The sequence below is a fragment of the Lissotriton helveticus genome, chromosome 7 (assembly GCF_964261635.1).
Source record: "Lissotriton helveticus chromosome 7, aLisHel1.1, whole genome shotgun sequence".
Classification (NCBI taxonomy): Eukaryota; Metazoa; Chordata; class Amphibia; order Caudata; family Salamandridae; genus Lissotriton; species Lissotriton helveticus.
Window position 1 is genome coordinate 1,353,891,125 of NC_136068.1, and position 15,747 is coordinate 1,353,906,871.

Here is a 15,747-nt window from a genome sequence, read left to right on the forward strand (position 1 = left end):
CTTGCCTCGCGTAGACAAAAAGTATAAGGCACCTCTCACCTCACCTGCATGCCTTATAGGGCAATCAAAGACTGAGTCAGTCGTCACCCAAGCGGCTCAGAGACTGGCCAGAAACCCATCTTCACAGGTAACCGCTCCACCAGACAGGGATGGCAGATGTCTGGACTCCATTGGCAAAAAAGTTTTAACGATAGCTGCAACTACTGTCCGTGCTGCAAACTCCCTGGCCATATTGAGGAGATGCAATAGACAAATGTGGTCGGATATCTCACCATATATTGAGAAGCTTCCAGAGCCTGAAAGATCAGAAGCCAGAAAAATTTTGCATGAAGGGGAGTGCATTTTTACAGAGATGATCGACGCAGCAGTAGATGTGGCATCTACAGGCTTCAGGCAATTGGCGGGGGCAGCAGTGCTGAGAAGGCAGGGTTGGCTGAAGTAAACATCCTTTCGCCAGGAGGTCCAGGCTAAGATCATCGATATGCCTTATGATGGGGAGTTTCTCTTTGGCCAGCATATTGATGAGGCCTTGCAGGCCATAAAGAAGGATACAGATACTGCAAGGTCACTGAGAAGCCTGCAATTTCGTAAATCGTCCTTTCGTGGTGCCAAAGGACGTGGATCTTTTTCCAGTAGAGGGGGCTACTCTCAGCAACGCTTGTACCAATCCTCGCAAGGTAACCAGCGGTATCAATCGTATAAACAGCAAACATACGGACGGTGAGGTAACAATTACTCACAAGGAAAAAGTAAGTCTTCTTACCGTGGACGATATTCCTCCAGGAAGCAATGAGACGTACCACCTGCCTCCACCTCTGCCCATCCCCAGGTCGAAAGTTGGAGGAAGAATATCCCATTTCTTCTCGAATTGGTCAAAAATTACTACAGACAGGTGGGTCCTGGATGTAGTGGCCAGGGGCCACACTTTAGAGTTCGTCAAAACCCCTCCAAATTCTCCTCCCAAAGGTCCACCACCAGCTCACCTCAAGGAGCTGTTCTCCCAGATAAATGTAATGATTCGGAAAGGAGCAATCAAAAAGGTTCCTCAATTGCAAAAAGGAAGAGGGTTCTATTCAAGGTTCTTCCTCATACGCAAGAAGTCAGGAGAATGGCGCCCCATCCTCGACCTGCGTGCCCTCCACAAATACCTCAAAAAGTTATCCTTCGGGATGTTAACGCTTCAAGAAATCCTCCAGCTTCTCTCGGAAGGGGATCACATGGCCACCCTCGACCTTCAGGATGCTTATTTTCATGTACCGATCCATCCCAGGCACAGAAAGTTCTTAAGATTCAGAGTGGCTGGCAGGGATTTTCAATTCAAGGTCCTCCCATTTGGACTTCGTTCAGCGCCCCGTGTGTTCACGAAAATGTTCACTCCAGTGGCAGCACATCTTCGCTTGGAAGGCATTCACATTTTTCCATACTTGGACGATTGTCTTATCAAGGCCAATTCTTTAGAAAGAGCAAGAGTGCATGTTCAAAGATGCCTGTTACTATTCCAGTCTCTGGGTCTCTTAATCAATCTAGAAAAATCCCATCTAACTCGGTCTCAAAGAAAGTTGTTTATGGGAGCCACACTAGACACTCAGCTCACTCAGGCTTTCGTCTCAAAAGAAAGGCAGCTCAAGATTTGCAAGATGGCTCTCCTCTTACAACAAAGAGTACGTTTTAGTTCGGATGTTCAAATCTTTTCTAGGGATGATCTCATCCTGCATCCCTCTGATACCCAACTGTCATCTCCGAATGAGACCTTTACAAGAAGAACTCAGCCTCCAATGGGTGCACGTTTCGGGGTCGTTCGACGACAGGATCAGCATAACTTGCCGTATGAGAGAAGCCTTTCACTGGTGGATTCAAAGGAAAAATTTGCAAGAGGGATGTACATTCCTGACGGAAGTGCCAAGTTATACCATCACCACGGATGCTTCCTTCGAAGGATGGGGTGGCACACCTTCAGGGAATGACTGTCAACGGAAAGTGGAATATACAACAAAAGAAGTGGCACATAAATCTGCTACAGCTGCAAGCTATTTTTCTAGCCTTGAAGTCCTTTCGAACAGTAATCAAGGGGTCCGCAGTTCTAATCCGGACAGACAATACAACAAGTATGCATTACTTAAACAAGCAAGGGGGTACAAAATCGACCCTTCTTTCTCTGCAAGCCCAGGAGATTTGAGATTGGGCTCTGGATCACAAGATAAATCTTTCAGCAGTTCATGTTCCAGGGATGTCCAATGTACTAGCGGATTCTCTCAGCAGATCTGCAATATCCAATCACGAATGGGAGATCCATCAACCATCTCTGGATTGAGTCTTTCGAGAGTGGGGTCACCCCGACCTGGACTTTTTTGCAACAATTCAGAACCGAAAATATCCACACTTTGCAAGCTGGATTCCCCACAAGGACTCATGCAGGGATGCGCTTTTGATGAACTGGTCTCAGATATATGCATACGCCTTTCCTCCGATTCCTTTGGTTCCCAGAGTCATCCGGAAAATGAAGAGACAGCCGTGTCGCCTCATTCTCATTGCGCCCAGGTGACTTGGCCAATATTGGTTCACCGAGCTTCTCCTCCTTTCGGAGTGCGATCCCATTCAGTTTCCACCAATACCGAATCTACTGACAATGCAAGGGGGTCAAATTTGTCACCCGGACCCAGCTTCCTTGAAATTAGCAGCTTGGCTCCTCAACACATTGAATTCGCCCATTTAGATATCCCTGCGGATTGTCAAGAGGTTTTAGCCAATGCTAGAGCGCCTGCCACAATTAAGACATACAAGCTTAAATGGAAAAGGTTCTGTACCTGGTGTCACTCTGCCAATTTACATCCAATTCATGCTAAACCAGAACAGATCTTGCCGTTCTTTCTTCATTTGGCTAGATCGGGCTTCTCATTCCACACTGAAGGTGTTTTTGGCAGCCATTTCCAGATTCCGTCAAGATGGCTCTAACTATCTTTATTCTGCTAGAATAATTCAACAATTTTTTAAAGGTCTATTCCGAATGTTTCCTCCTATTCGACGTCCATCTCCATCCTGATATTTAAATGTGGTGCTCGCTCAGCTCATGCGTCACCCCTTTGAACCTATTTATAAAGTGGATCTCAAGTTCCTTTCATGGAAGGTTTCTCTACTATTGGCACTGACGTCCGCACGTAGGGTCAGCGACATTCAGGCGTTCACCATCAAGTCTCCTTTTTTACACTTCAAATTCAGTGCCTAAAGTTCCCTCTGACTTTCATCTTAATGAGTCAGTAATTCTAAAGACATTTTTTCCTAATCCGCAAACAGCGGCGGAAAAAGCCTTGCATTCCCTAGACATCAGGAGATGTCTCAAATTCTATCCCCAACGAACTGCAACATTGTGAAAGACAGATCAATTATTTGTAGCATATGGAAGGCTACGTCAGGTATACGCTGTATCCAAGCATACTATAGCCCGCTGGGTGTCCTCCGCAATCGGTCTGTGTCATCAACAAGCGGGAAGACCTCTACAGTCTTTGCCAAGGGCGCAATCTACAAGAGCGGTCTCCTCTTCTACTGCTCTTTTCGCTGGTGTGCCTCTCCGTCAGATCTGCAGAGTGGCAACTTGGTCCAGCAGGCATACGTTCACAAAGCATTACTGTTTGGATGCTGCAAGTAATGCAGATTCTTCAGTGGAACGAGCAGTTCTTCGCAATCTTTTCAAATAAGGTGAGCCTCTTAACTACTTCCTCAAAAAGGAAAAGTTCAAGATGCTCACTCTGACTCTGGTCTGGTCTCCCCTAGACCCCGGAGACTTGATGGTAGCGCTAGACTACAGGACACCTGTTTTAACATTCCGGTCCGGCCTGCTCATTGGCGTTGTCTGTGGTTCACAGTAGGCCATGAGCATTTTCAGTTGACAGTGCTTCCCTTTGGCCTTAACAGCGCCACTTGGGTGTTCACCAAGGTGATGGCGGTGGTCACAGCTCATTTGCTTAGATCAGGGGTGCCAGTCTTCCCTAGTCTCAACGACAGGCAGCTGAAGGCAAGCTCATTCCAGGCTGTCCCCACCCATCTCCAGTGAACCTTCTCCTTTAGCTGGGGTTCACTGTCAATGTGCCGAAGTCACACCTAACTCCCTCTAAGATGCTCCCTTTCATCAGAGCTGATCTGGACACAATGCAGTTTCAATCCTATCCTCCTGAGCTGCGAATCCAGGATATTCAGGTTATGATGCACAAGTTACTACTTGTGTAACGATATATCTGTAAGAGACATTAGTTAGTGATAGATTCCTTACCTTAGAATATCCCCAGGCGTCAGACTGGATCCAGAAATTTTTTGCTTAGCAATACCCCTGCGCGTCGGTAGGCGTCGTCTGCGGCTCCGCGTCCGTCGTCGGCGTCGTTAGCGCCGGAATGACGTCGTCGGAGTACTTAGACGCCGCCCATGCACGCTGACGTCAGTTCTGATACATAGCTTTTCCGCGCCAGATACGCAGAGCCATGATAGAACCAACACTGGTGCCAAGAAACTAGGGCCCTGAAAGGGGATGACCTTAACCCTAGATATCGGTTCGCAGAACGGGGAGGATGGGTGGGTCGGTAAGGAATCTATCACTAACTAATGTCTCTTACAGATATATCGTTACACAAGTAGTAACTTGTGCATCTGAAAGAGACACGTTAGTGATAGATTCCTTACCTTAAAATAGATACCCCAGCAATTCCAACCCCGGTGGTGGGTCTGCGAACCAATAATCACAACAGAAAGTCCTGGAGAACGGAACGGCCAAAGAAGCCATCCCTCCGGACTTGACTGTCCAGGCAGTAGTGTCGTGCGAACGTGTGAAGCGAGGCCCACGTAGCTGCCTGGCAAATGTCCTGTAAGGGCACTCCCCGGCCCAGGGCAGTTGTAGTCGCCGTGGCCCGAGTGGAATGAGCCCTCAATCCAACAGGGGGCTCCTTCTTAGCCATGGAGTAACATGCCTGGATACACTAGATGATCCACCGGGAGATGGTCCGCTTGTGTACCGCCTTCCCCTTCTTAGCACCCACATAGCCAACAAAGAGTTGGTCATCCACCCGGAACTGGCGTGTGCGATCCAAATAGAATGAGAGCGCACGTTTTGGGTCCAGACGGTGGAGCCGCTCTTCCTCTTTAGAGGGATGCGGAGGCGGAAAGAAGGTTGGCAAGGTGATGGACTGCCCAATGTGGAAGGCTGAGACAACCTTGGGCAGGAAAGATGGCTTGGTACGCAACACAACCTTGTCCGGATGGACAGAAAGGAAAGGTGGAGTACAAGAAAGGGCCTGGAGCTCACTCACTCTCCTGGCAGAGGTGATGGCAACCAGGAAAGCAGTCTTTAGAGTCAGAAGACGAAGAGGACAGTTGTGAAGTGGCTCAAAGGGAGCGCACATCAGGAAGGTAAGAACAAGGTTCAAGTCCCACTGGGGCATCACGAAGGGAACAGGAGGGAACATGTGCGTGATGCCCTTAAGAAAACGATTTACAATAGGGGACTTGAACAAAGAAGGCTGATCAGGTAGCCTTAGGAAGGCAGAAAGGGCAGAAAGGTAGCCCTTGACAGTGCCCAGAGCAGAGCCCTGCTGGGCAAGAGAAAGAAGGAAGAGGAGAACCTCAGAAAGGGGGGCAGAGAGTGGATCCACAGCCTTTGCTGTGCACCATGCCACAAATCTGTTCCACCTGCAGGCGGATACCGACTTTGTGGAGGGACGCCTGGCTGCCAGAATGACATTACAGACTTCGGGAGGCAAGTCAAATGGCCTCAACTGTCGCCGCTCAATCTCCAAGCTTGTAGGTGGAGACTGGACAGGTTCGGGTGGAGGACCGTCCCCTGCTGCTGCGACAGAAGGTCCTCCCGAAGGGGCAGACGAATCGGGGGATCTACTGACATGCTGAGTAGCTCGGGATACCAGTATCTTCGTGCCCAGTCCGGAGCCACAAGGATAACCTGGGCCCGGTCGCGCCTGATCTTCTTCAGCACTCTGGGCAGAAGTGGTATAGGCGGAAAGGCGTACAACAGACCGCAACTCCACTCGCGACGAAAAGCGTCTCAGAGCGAGTGCCGCCTTGGAAATTCCAACGCGCAGAATTGATGACATTGCGCGTTCTCTTCGGTGGCGAATAGATCTAACCAAGGCTCTCCCCATTGCTGAAAGAGGCCTTGCGCCACGTCCGAGTTCAGACCCCATTCGTGATCCATCATGCACCGACGGCTGAGTTTGTCCGCCCTGGCATTCATAGAACCTCCCAGGTGTTGAACCACCAGGGTCACGCCCTGATGTTCCAGCCACTGCCAGAGGCGCAGAGCCTCCTAGCATAGGGTCCACGACCCCACCCCACCCCACCCTGTTTGTTGCAGTACCACATGGCGGTGGTGTTGTCCGTGAACACCTGCACTACACTCCCCCGGACAGAGGGGAGGAATGCCTTCAGCGCTAGACGAATCGCCCGTAACTCCAACAGGTTGATGTGGAGCCGGGCCTCCGCCGGAGACCAGAGTCCTCTGATCTCCGCCTCTCCCATGTGGCCACGCCAGCCCTGGAGGGACGCATCAGTCACAACTACGTGCTCCGGGTGGGGTAGGGAGAGGGACCTGCCACTGACCCAATCGCGGTCCGTGAGCCACCACTGCAACTGTCTTGCAGTGCCCTCCGAGATCAAGACGTGATCGGACAAGTTGCCCTGATGCTGGGCCCACTGAAACTTCAGGTCCCACTGCAGAGCCCGCATCCGCCACCGGGCGTGACGCACCAGTAGGATGCAGGAGGCCATCAGCCCCAGAAGCCGCAGCGTCAACCTGACCGAGACTCTGGATAAAGGCCGAAAGATGGGAATCGGATCCTGAATATCCCGAACCCGCTGTTCGGGAGGGTAAACCCGAAACTGCGCCGAGTCTAGAACCGCTCCGATGAAGAGGAGCTTCTGAGAGGGACACAGGTGCGACTTCGGCACATCGATGGAGAACCCCAGCAAATGCAGGAGGTCGGCCGTAGTCTGGAGGTGGCTGACGACTGTTTGGGGCGAGCCCGCCTTCAACAACCAGTCGTCGAGGTAGGGGAAGACTGACACTCCTAACCTGCGCAGATGAGCTGCGACCACCGCCATCACCTTCGTGAACACCCGTGGGGCGCTGGTAAGGCCAAAGGGGAGCACAGTAAACTGAAAATGCTCGTGGCCTACCGTGAACCGCAGGTAACGCCGGTGGGCCGGCAGGACGGGGATGTGAAAATAAGCGTCCTGCAAGTCCAACGCTACCATCCAGTCTCCGGGGTCCAGGGCAGCTAAGACCTGAGCCAAAGTCAGCATCTTGAACTTCTCTTGACGGAGGAAGCCGTTGACGTTCCGTAGGTCCAAGATCGGGCGCAGGCCCCCCTTGCCCTTCTTGGGCACCAGAAAGTAGTGGGAGTAACATCCACACCATACTTCTGGCCCAGGAACGCGCTCGATGGCCCCCTTGGCCAAGAGGGCCGTGACTTCCTCTTGCAGAAGTTGCAAGTGATCCCCGACACGCGGTGGAATTGCGGTGGCATGGCTGGAGGGGTCGCCTCGAAGGGGAGGGAGTAGCCCCTTCGGACGATTTGCAGCACCCACTTGTCCGATGTGACAGTGCGCCAGTGGAAGTGGTGATGGCGAACCCTGCCTCCCACAGGCGTCACATGGGCCTGGTAGCTCGGACTAGTAAGGTTTGGAGGCAGGTGCTGCGGAGGGAGGTGTGGACTGGCCTCGCCGCTGACCCCGACCGCCGCTGCCACGGCGGTTTCCACGGCCGCCACCGCGCTGCTGGGTATTCTGCGGTGTGGGGACGCCCCTTCCGTGGCCACAAAAGGAGCGAAAGGCACCCGATTGCTGGCGCGTGGTCGAGAGACCTAAGGACTTGGCCGTAGCCCTGCAGTCCTTAAAGCGCTCCAGCGCATGGTCTGCCTTGTCGCCAAATAGGCGGCGGCCATCGAACGGCATATCCAGGAGGGTGGCCTGGACATCGGCCGAGAAATTGGCAGACCTCAACCAGGCGTGGCGTCGAACCGCCACCGTCGTTGCCATCGCCCTGCCCAGTGAGTCCGTGGTATCCAGTCCACACCGGATAGAGTATCGTGCCGCATCTCGACCCTCCACAAGGGCTTGGGCGAGTTTAGCCCGGACCTCCTCCGGGCATTGTGGCAGCACGTCCGCGACCGTGTCCCACAGGGTGTGGGTGTAGCGGCCCAAGAGACACGCGGTGTTGACAGACCGCAGTCCCAAACTCGGGGACGAGAACACTTTCTTTCCGAACTGTTCGTATCTCTTGGATTCCCGATCGGGCGGGGCCGTCGGGAATGCGGTCTGGGAAGTGGAGGCCTGGATAACCAGGCTCTCGGGGGTGGGGTGGGTGGACAAAAAGCAAGGGTCGCCCGGGGCCGGGCGGTAGCGTCTGGCCACGTTCCTATCCACAGGCGGGCCTGTGGCGGGCTTGGACCAAGTGCCCACAAGAACGTCACATAGGGCTTCATTAAACGGCAGCAGAGGCTCACTGGAGCTTGCCTGCGGTTTAAGAACCTCAGTGAGGAGGTTAGTCCTCACGGCCGCGACGGGGAGCTCCAGGCCCAAGGCCTTGGCTGCCATCATCAACACTACGCTGTAAGCAGCCCCCTCCTCCGTAGCCACGGTGGGAGGGGAGACAAATCCAGTGTCTGGCGAGGTGTCAATACCACTGGCCTCCCCAAGCTCATATGTCCAGTCCTCCTGTGACTGGCAATCCTGTGCCAGAGGGTCCTCAGACCCCTCCCAATCACCTCCGTCATCAGTCTCCTGTAATCCAGGGTCAACAGACTGGGCCTCCTCGTGGAAATAGAAATCTCCAAAGGCCGTCGGAAGCGGCGCCCAACGGCGCCGTTCCGGCGCCAGAGTCGGACCGAAGGGAAGATTGGGGACGGCGTCCACAATGGGCGCCGGGGGGACACCCTCGGGGCCGGCGCCGGTGAGGTCGTGAGGTCGACCGGCGAAGACCCGGATCCGGTGAGGTCCCGCGGCGCCGGGACCGAAGTCGCCGGGGCCGAAGCACCCGTCGGGGCCGAAGCGCCCGACTCGCTAGGGCCTCCAGCCGGGACCGCTGGGCCCAGAGGCGCCGAGGGGCCCGGCCGAGGAGGGAGGGACTTCATGGCCATGAGGTACCGCTCGACCTCCTCTGGCGTCGCGCCGTGCCCAGGGACCCGAAGGTGTGGGGCAGGCGGCGACGCTTGCGACTCTCGCGGAGCCGCGTGGGCGGTGTCGCCCGAACCCCCGGCCGCATCGTGCGAGCGTCGGGGTGGGTCGGAGGAGCGATGATGCCGCTCCGACCTCTCATGCCTCTTACCTGAGGACTTGGATCCCGACGACCGATGTCCACTCCCGGAGCTGCGAGGACTCAGACCCCGCGACCGGTCCCTCCACCTCCCGTGGGACCGGGACCTGGAATGGCGCGGGGCCGACTGCCGGAGCTCGAGTCGCTTGCGGGACCGCTCCCGCCTAGCCTTCGACGTCATGGCCCGTCAGTCGGAGCAGGTGCGGTCGTCGTGGTCGAGGCCTAAGCACTTCAGGCACCGGCGATGGGGGTCCGTAACCGACATCAGTCGGTCCCACTTCGAACAGGGCTTGAACCCGGGCATCCCTACCCGCACCGATAGAGTCGAGGACTCAAGAAAGAAAGGATTGAAAAAGATCAAAAAGTTTTGTCAAAAAATGACTAGGGGTAGAGCTTCTCCGGATCTGCGCTAGCTGGCGCGGAAAAAAGAAGAACTGACGTCAGCGCGCATAGGCGGCGTCTAAGTACTCCGACGATGTCATTCCGGCGCTAACGACGCCGGACGCGGAGCCGCAGACGACGCCTACCGACGCGCAGGGGTATTGCTACGCAAAAAAATTCCGGATCCAGTCTGACGCCTGGGGATATTCTAAGGTAAGGAATCTATCACTAACGTGTCTCTTTCAGATACCAATGTGTTAGCGTCTATCTTGGATTTCTGTGCTTTGTGGCCTCCTGCATCCTGCTAGTGACGCATTCTAAAAGGCATATTCGGGTTCTGCAGTGGGACCTGAAGTTCCAGTGGACGCAGCATCAGGGGGAATTTCTCCGACATCTTCCAGATCTCTGAGGGACCTGCAGTGGTAGCGGAACACCCGCGATCTGTAGCAGACCCCTCTCCCTTTCCCAACCAGATCAAACAGTAGTCACAGATGTGTCACTACTGAAATGCAGCGGCCATCAGGGAGATGTTGGAGATGATAGGACTCTGGTCTCTGGCGCAATCTGGACTCCACATCAACATGCTGCAGCTTCCAGCGATTTGCTTAGCCTTGAAAGCTTTTCTTACTTCCATCAAGGGAAAACTGGTTCAGTTTTTCACGGACAATACCACTGCCATGTGGTACTGCAACAAGCCGGGCGGAGTGAGGTCATGAACCCTTGGTCAAGAGGCCCTGCATCTTTGGGCATAGCTAGAACAGCAGGGCATATCCCTGGAGGTTCACCACCTGGCAGGTGCCCTGAAATGCAGGGTGGACAAACTCAGCCGTCGATGTCTAGTAGATCATGAGTGGAGTCTACATCTGGAAGGGGCGCACGGTCTCTTTCAGAGGTGGGGAGAGCCTTGGTTAGATCTGTTTTCCTCCGCAGAGAACGTGCAATGTCAGGAGTTTTACGTGTTGGAGTTTAAAAAGCGGCTGTCGCTCGGAGATGCTTTTTGTCTCAAGTGGAGCTCACACCTGCTGTATGCCTTTCCACCCATTCCACTGCTGCCAGAGTGCTCAAGAAGATCAGGATTGACGGAGCCCAAGTCATTCTTGTGGCTCCAGAATGGGCATGGAGAGTCTGGTATCCAGAGCTTATCCAATTGAGCATTGATTCTTTGATCAGGCTCCGGCTTTGGGAGAATCTTCTGTTGCAGCAGCACTAGCCTTATTGCGTTCAGATTGAGCTGCGGTAGTTGATGGCATCCAACCTTCCTCCCAAAGTCTGTAATGTTATTTTGGCAACCTGGTGTCCTTCTACCAAGACTGTATACGCCTTCTAGTTGAGCAAATTTGTAAAATATTTTACAGAAAGATCTATTGATCCTCTTCTGCTCCCCTCTTTCACGTCTTGTTTTTTGTTTTGACCCTTGCCCAGCAGGGCTCGGCCCTGGGTTCTCTTCAAGGGTACCTTCTGGCCCTGTTTGCCTTCTTGAGGCTTCAAGACCAACCCTTTTTATTTAAATCCCCTATTGTAAGTAGATTTCGTAAGGGGCTTGTACACATGTTCCCACCTGCCCATTCATCATGCCTCAGTGGGACTCTAATTCTGTTCTCATCTTCCTGCTGATGTGTGCTTTGTTTGAATCTCTGCACAACTGACTCTCTGGCTGCGTACTATCAAAACAGCCTTCTTAGTGGCAATTACTTCTGCCAGGAGGGTGAGTGAATTGCAGGCTCTGTCATCCAAGCCTCCTTACCGGACCATCTTCCCATATAATTTGGTGCTTCACACTAGGTCCACGTTCATAGCGAAAGTGGTAACACCATTCCATGTGGGGGCAAACCGTTCCCCCTTGCCCACTTTCTATGCTCCTCCGCACCCCTCTAAGGAGAAGGAGTGGCTCTTCCATCTGGACCCAAAAAGAGCGTTGTCATTCTATCTTGACTGCACTAAAGAGTTCCTGGTGGACAACCATCTCTTCATGGGGTAAGTTAAATCAAAGAACGGTTGTGCGTTGCAGAAGAGGATTATTTCGCGATGGTTTGTCTTCCGCATCAATATTTGCCAAGCTCTGGCTGAAAAGCAGCCTCTGAAGGCTTAAGGGCTTTATCCACCAGAGCTAAGGCGGCTACCACTGCAGTGCAGCATGAAGTTACAGTCCCCGGCATTAGCCAGGCAGTAGCGTGTGGCATCACTGCACACTTTTACCAAATATTACTGGCTGGGTAGTCCAGTCCGAAGAGACTGCCATTTTGGCCGCTCTGTCCTGCAGGACTTCCAGGTCTAACCTTGTCCGCAGTGCCTACTCAGAGTATGGTATTTCTTGGGTATCTATTCAAAGGTAAGGAATCTGGGACTAGAATCTGGGGCTAGATACCTCTATTAGATGGACAAGTTACTTACCTTTGGTAACTCCTTATCTGATAGAGACATGATCTAGCCACCAATACCTTACCGACACACTGATCTTCAGCCCACTGCAGACAGTTTTTTTTTTAGTCGGGGCTAATCCCTTTCAGGGCCCTAGACGTTATAAACACACCACTGCCAGTTCACTTCATGGCTCTGTGCTCCTGGTGTGGAAAGTCATAAAAAGTTACTGACGTCAGGGCACCGAGGTGGTGCCTATATAGTTTACGTGAACGTCCCTTCCGGTGCGGAAGACACTGACCCCGTCACGCGGAGCCAATCCATGTCACCTACCGGCGCGCAAGGGTTTTGCTCAAGGAAAAGTCTTCCTGATCTAGCCTAACACCTAGGAAATTCAAAGTTAAGGAATCTACTGCTAGATCAAGTCTCTACCAGACAAGGCATTACTGAAGGTAAGTTACTTGTTCATTCATGCTGTTACCTCATCAATTTGGCCCAATGAAAATCATTTCCCATCAGTAGCCTAAAAAGAGCCGATTCAGTTGGGAAACTTTTGATTTTGTATTTTTTGTTTTTTCAGCCAAAAATGTTTATCTACTTCCTAAAATTGCCTTTGCTTCTTTGTTTATCAATGGGGAAAAGGAAGTCCCTCAATTTCTTTTCCCCCTTCTTCCTAGTTATAAAATGTTGGCATGTATGCAATAGTGAGACCAAGTGCTTTTAAAATATTCCTATGAATTGGGGTTTTATTTTTCTTTCAACGTTTCGGATCCCTTAGGAAGAAACAGTGCATCGAGTGTAGCACTACACGTTCGCACATCACTGTGCGCACATATGATCACCATGCACCATGTTGAGGCAATACATTTCACACGTCTGCAAAGTTGGGTTTTTTTCCACTGAAGAATAAATTAACAGATCTTATTGTGTTTCATTTCTTGTTATACTGGGTGGAACCTTGTTTTAGAAGCATTAATCGCCCCTGGTACTGTGTAGTTTTAAATAACAGGAAGCCCATGTCTCCCAATAGCTATGCATGCAGTGTATCATCCTTGTAAACATTGCCTCCCCCTCCCCACCCTCTTAACTTACTGATCATCAGCTTGATTCCATTGTCTGGTATTGTGGTAATAATTTAACTTGCACATTAATTGTTTTGTGGAAGAATAAATAATTTAGTTCAAATGTTCCATCCGTGAATACTGTAGAATTTTGTTGCTTTTGAGTAATTGCCTGTTAATAATGACTTGATGTGCTGTGTTAATCACCATACTTTTTATCCTTAGATTTATTAGTATGAATACCTAAGATTTTGCTTTTCTAACGAGCTTTGCCCGTTACCATAAATTTTAGGAGCTCATGCTTTTGAGTTTAATAGGTATAATGCTATGTATCTCTTGTATTTTGCATGTTTATTCTTAAATAATTTCAGGCATTATTAAATATAATAGAAAAGCTATTAGACTGGGAAATTGCCTCATAGGAACATAGAGACGGAGTCCCTGTTGAAATGCCTTTACATTGCATTTGGCAGAATGGTAAAGTCCAACTGTATTTCCTTTTAGCTATAGCATTGAATGTAAAAAGGACATTTGAAGAGCTACAGGACGAATCTATTTTACAGGGCTGCACTTCTGCTTTTAGAAGTAAGATGACCTTGGTGCTTTGCTATATATCCTTCTCTGCTCTCAGATTTGCTTGTTTGAACCGAGGAAGCAATGCAGCTCTGTAACTAGCAGTTAAACAGTGAGACCTGTTGCAAAAACAATGAAGTTGTATTCTGTATTTAAAACCACAGCTTAACTCCTAAATCTCTTTTTGGTCCCATCCTAGGGCAGTAAATGGTTATGACCAAGGACCTCCGCCAGTTATAGGATCATCCATACCCTCTTCTCCACCTGCTATGCTTCCACTGAGTGTATGAAGAGCTGAGCCATGTATGGACTCATTTTTCGTCAGAAAAAGAAAGGAAATGGGCAAGAAAATGCTTTATAAGAGGGTGCATTCATTTGAGCTGGAGCTGAAATTTCACTGCAGAAGAGAGCAATCCAGCCTGCCCTTTATCTCCACCCTAATGCACAGCGCCGAATCATTACAGCACGTGCTGCACTTTGCACCTTCACAACCGTTTGGTTTCTTGACCACACTCGCATCTCCCCATGAATTTGTTGCAGTGCACCTTGACTTGTGCAATGGCACATGTTTACAAACATAAGGGTTGCCATTCTTCCTATTGGTGTGGTATGCGAAAGATTTTCAACATAGAAGTAACAAAACCCTTATTTAAGGAAAATAAGTATGAAGTATGGTAATATTCTTCTCAGACACTTTTCGGTTCAAATCCTAGTAAAACGGTTTTAAAAGGATGCAAAATTCTCTAGTCAAGACGGTTGCAAACTCTTTGAGGACCTGTAAAGCAAAGGTTGCTTGATAAACGCTAGCGAAAGCACATTATCCTCTACAAAGAATCTACCAAACAGCTTCAAAAGGAAATCTCCATTTCAGGCGACTACAATCCAGAGTTTTTAAAGTATTAAAGTGTTCATAAAACCCTTGTATCATAGACTTTTTTTTTTTTTTTACTGAATCCCATATGGACTTCTGATTATCAGGTCACTTTGTACATTGTAGATCTTTCAGGCTCTTTTTTTGTTATTATCTATGTGCCTCAGATTCTCAGAATGGTGGCCTGAAAGGACCGAATGCCACCATTGACGTGTTATGTTAAATGTGTGTATATAATAATATATTTGATTAAATTCACTTTTGTGTTGAAGATTTAATTTGAAGGATATTTAACTGGATTATCAAATATTGAACATGCACTAGGTTTCCTTCCTAGAATTGAAAAACCTACCAACAATGTTTTTTTTCTTCCAAAGTCCCACCTCACTTTTCTCTTAGCGTTGTATGGTGATTTTTTTTTTCTCACTGCGTATTTGGGCTGTTTACACGTGTTATTTTATTGTATATAGGTTTATAAACATATTTTTTGCCTACAATCTTGTACATAATTTGGACTCCGTAGCTATTTATTTAAAGATCTATATGGCATGTTAAGGCATATTTCAGTCATAGAACTTCACACATTATCATGACGTGGATTTGGCTGTCTGAAACGGTGAGCTTTTTCTAAAAATAAAGATCTTTTAAATATGCCTTCAGTGAATTTTGGAAAATGAAATTACTAGAAATATTTTGTTACAATAAAGAAACAACAATTTTTTATATAAGGACATCAATTATCATGCCAATGCCTTTCAGACATACATGTTATAAATATGTAATGAAATGGGTTTCCATACTTGGTAATTTGTCATGAAGGAAAATGATCTTTCGTGATCACAGATTTATGTATGTTTGTTTATGAAACGCACATCCACTCTTGGTACTATCTAAAGGGACAGATTTAAAAAGTAAGCTTTAATCGCATATCCAATATGAAATCTAGATTTGCATCCATCAAGATTTCCAGGTTTCCGCTAACTTGAACCAGTGTAAGGCAACTGCCCAAAGAAGCTTCTGGCCAGGGATGCACTTTAGCTGACATGAGCAAAATCTCAGATTACGGCTAGTCGGTTTCAAAGTGTTCCTACCTATTCAACCCATTATGGATTCCTGAGCCCCATATAGACCATTCCTTTAATAAAGCCAGGTTAATTTTAAGATTTTCCACTAACTGTGTCTTACTGATGGAGACT

At 49.7% G+C, this 15,747-nt stretch overlaps 1 protein-coding gene across 2 annotated transcripts in view; it reads left to right on the top strand.

Moving 5' to 3' along the window:
• NDEL1 (nudE neurodevelopment protein 1 like 1) overlaps positions 1 to 15,204 on the top strand; it is a 337,126-nt gene extending 321,922 nt beyond the window's left edge. For both annotated transcript variants that reach the window (XM_078654658.1, XM_078654659.1), the window contains one exon: positions 13,880 to 15,204. In XM_078654658.1, coding sequence (XP_078510784.1) covers positions 13,880 to 13,887 — 8 coding nt within the window. In that variant the 3' untranslated portion in view covers positions 13,888 to 15,204. The remainder of the gene's footprint in view (positions 1 to 13,879) is intronic.
• The last annotated feature ends 543 nt before the right edge of the window (positions 15,205 to 15,747 follow it).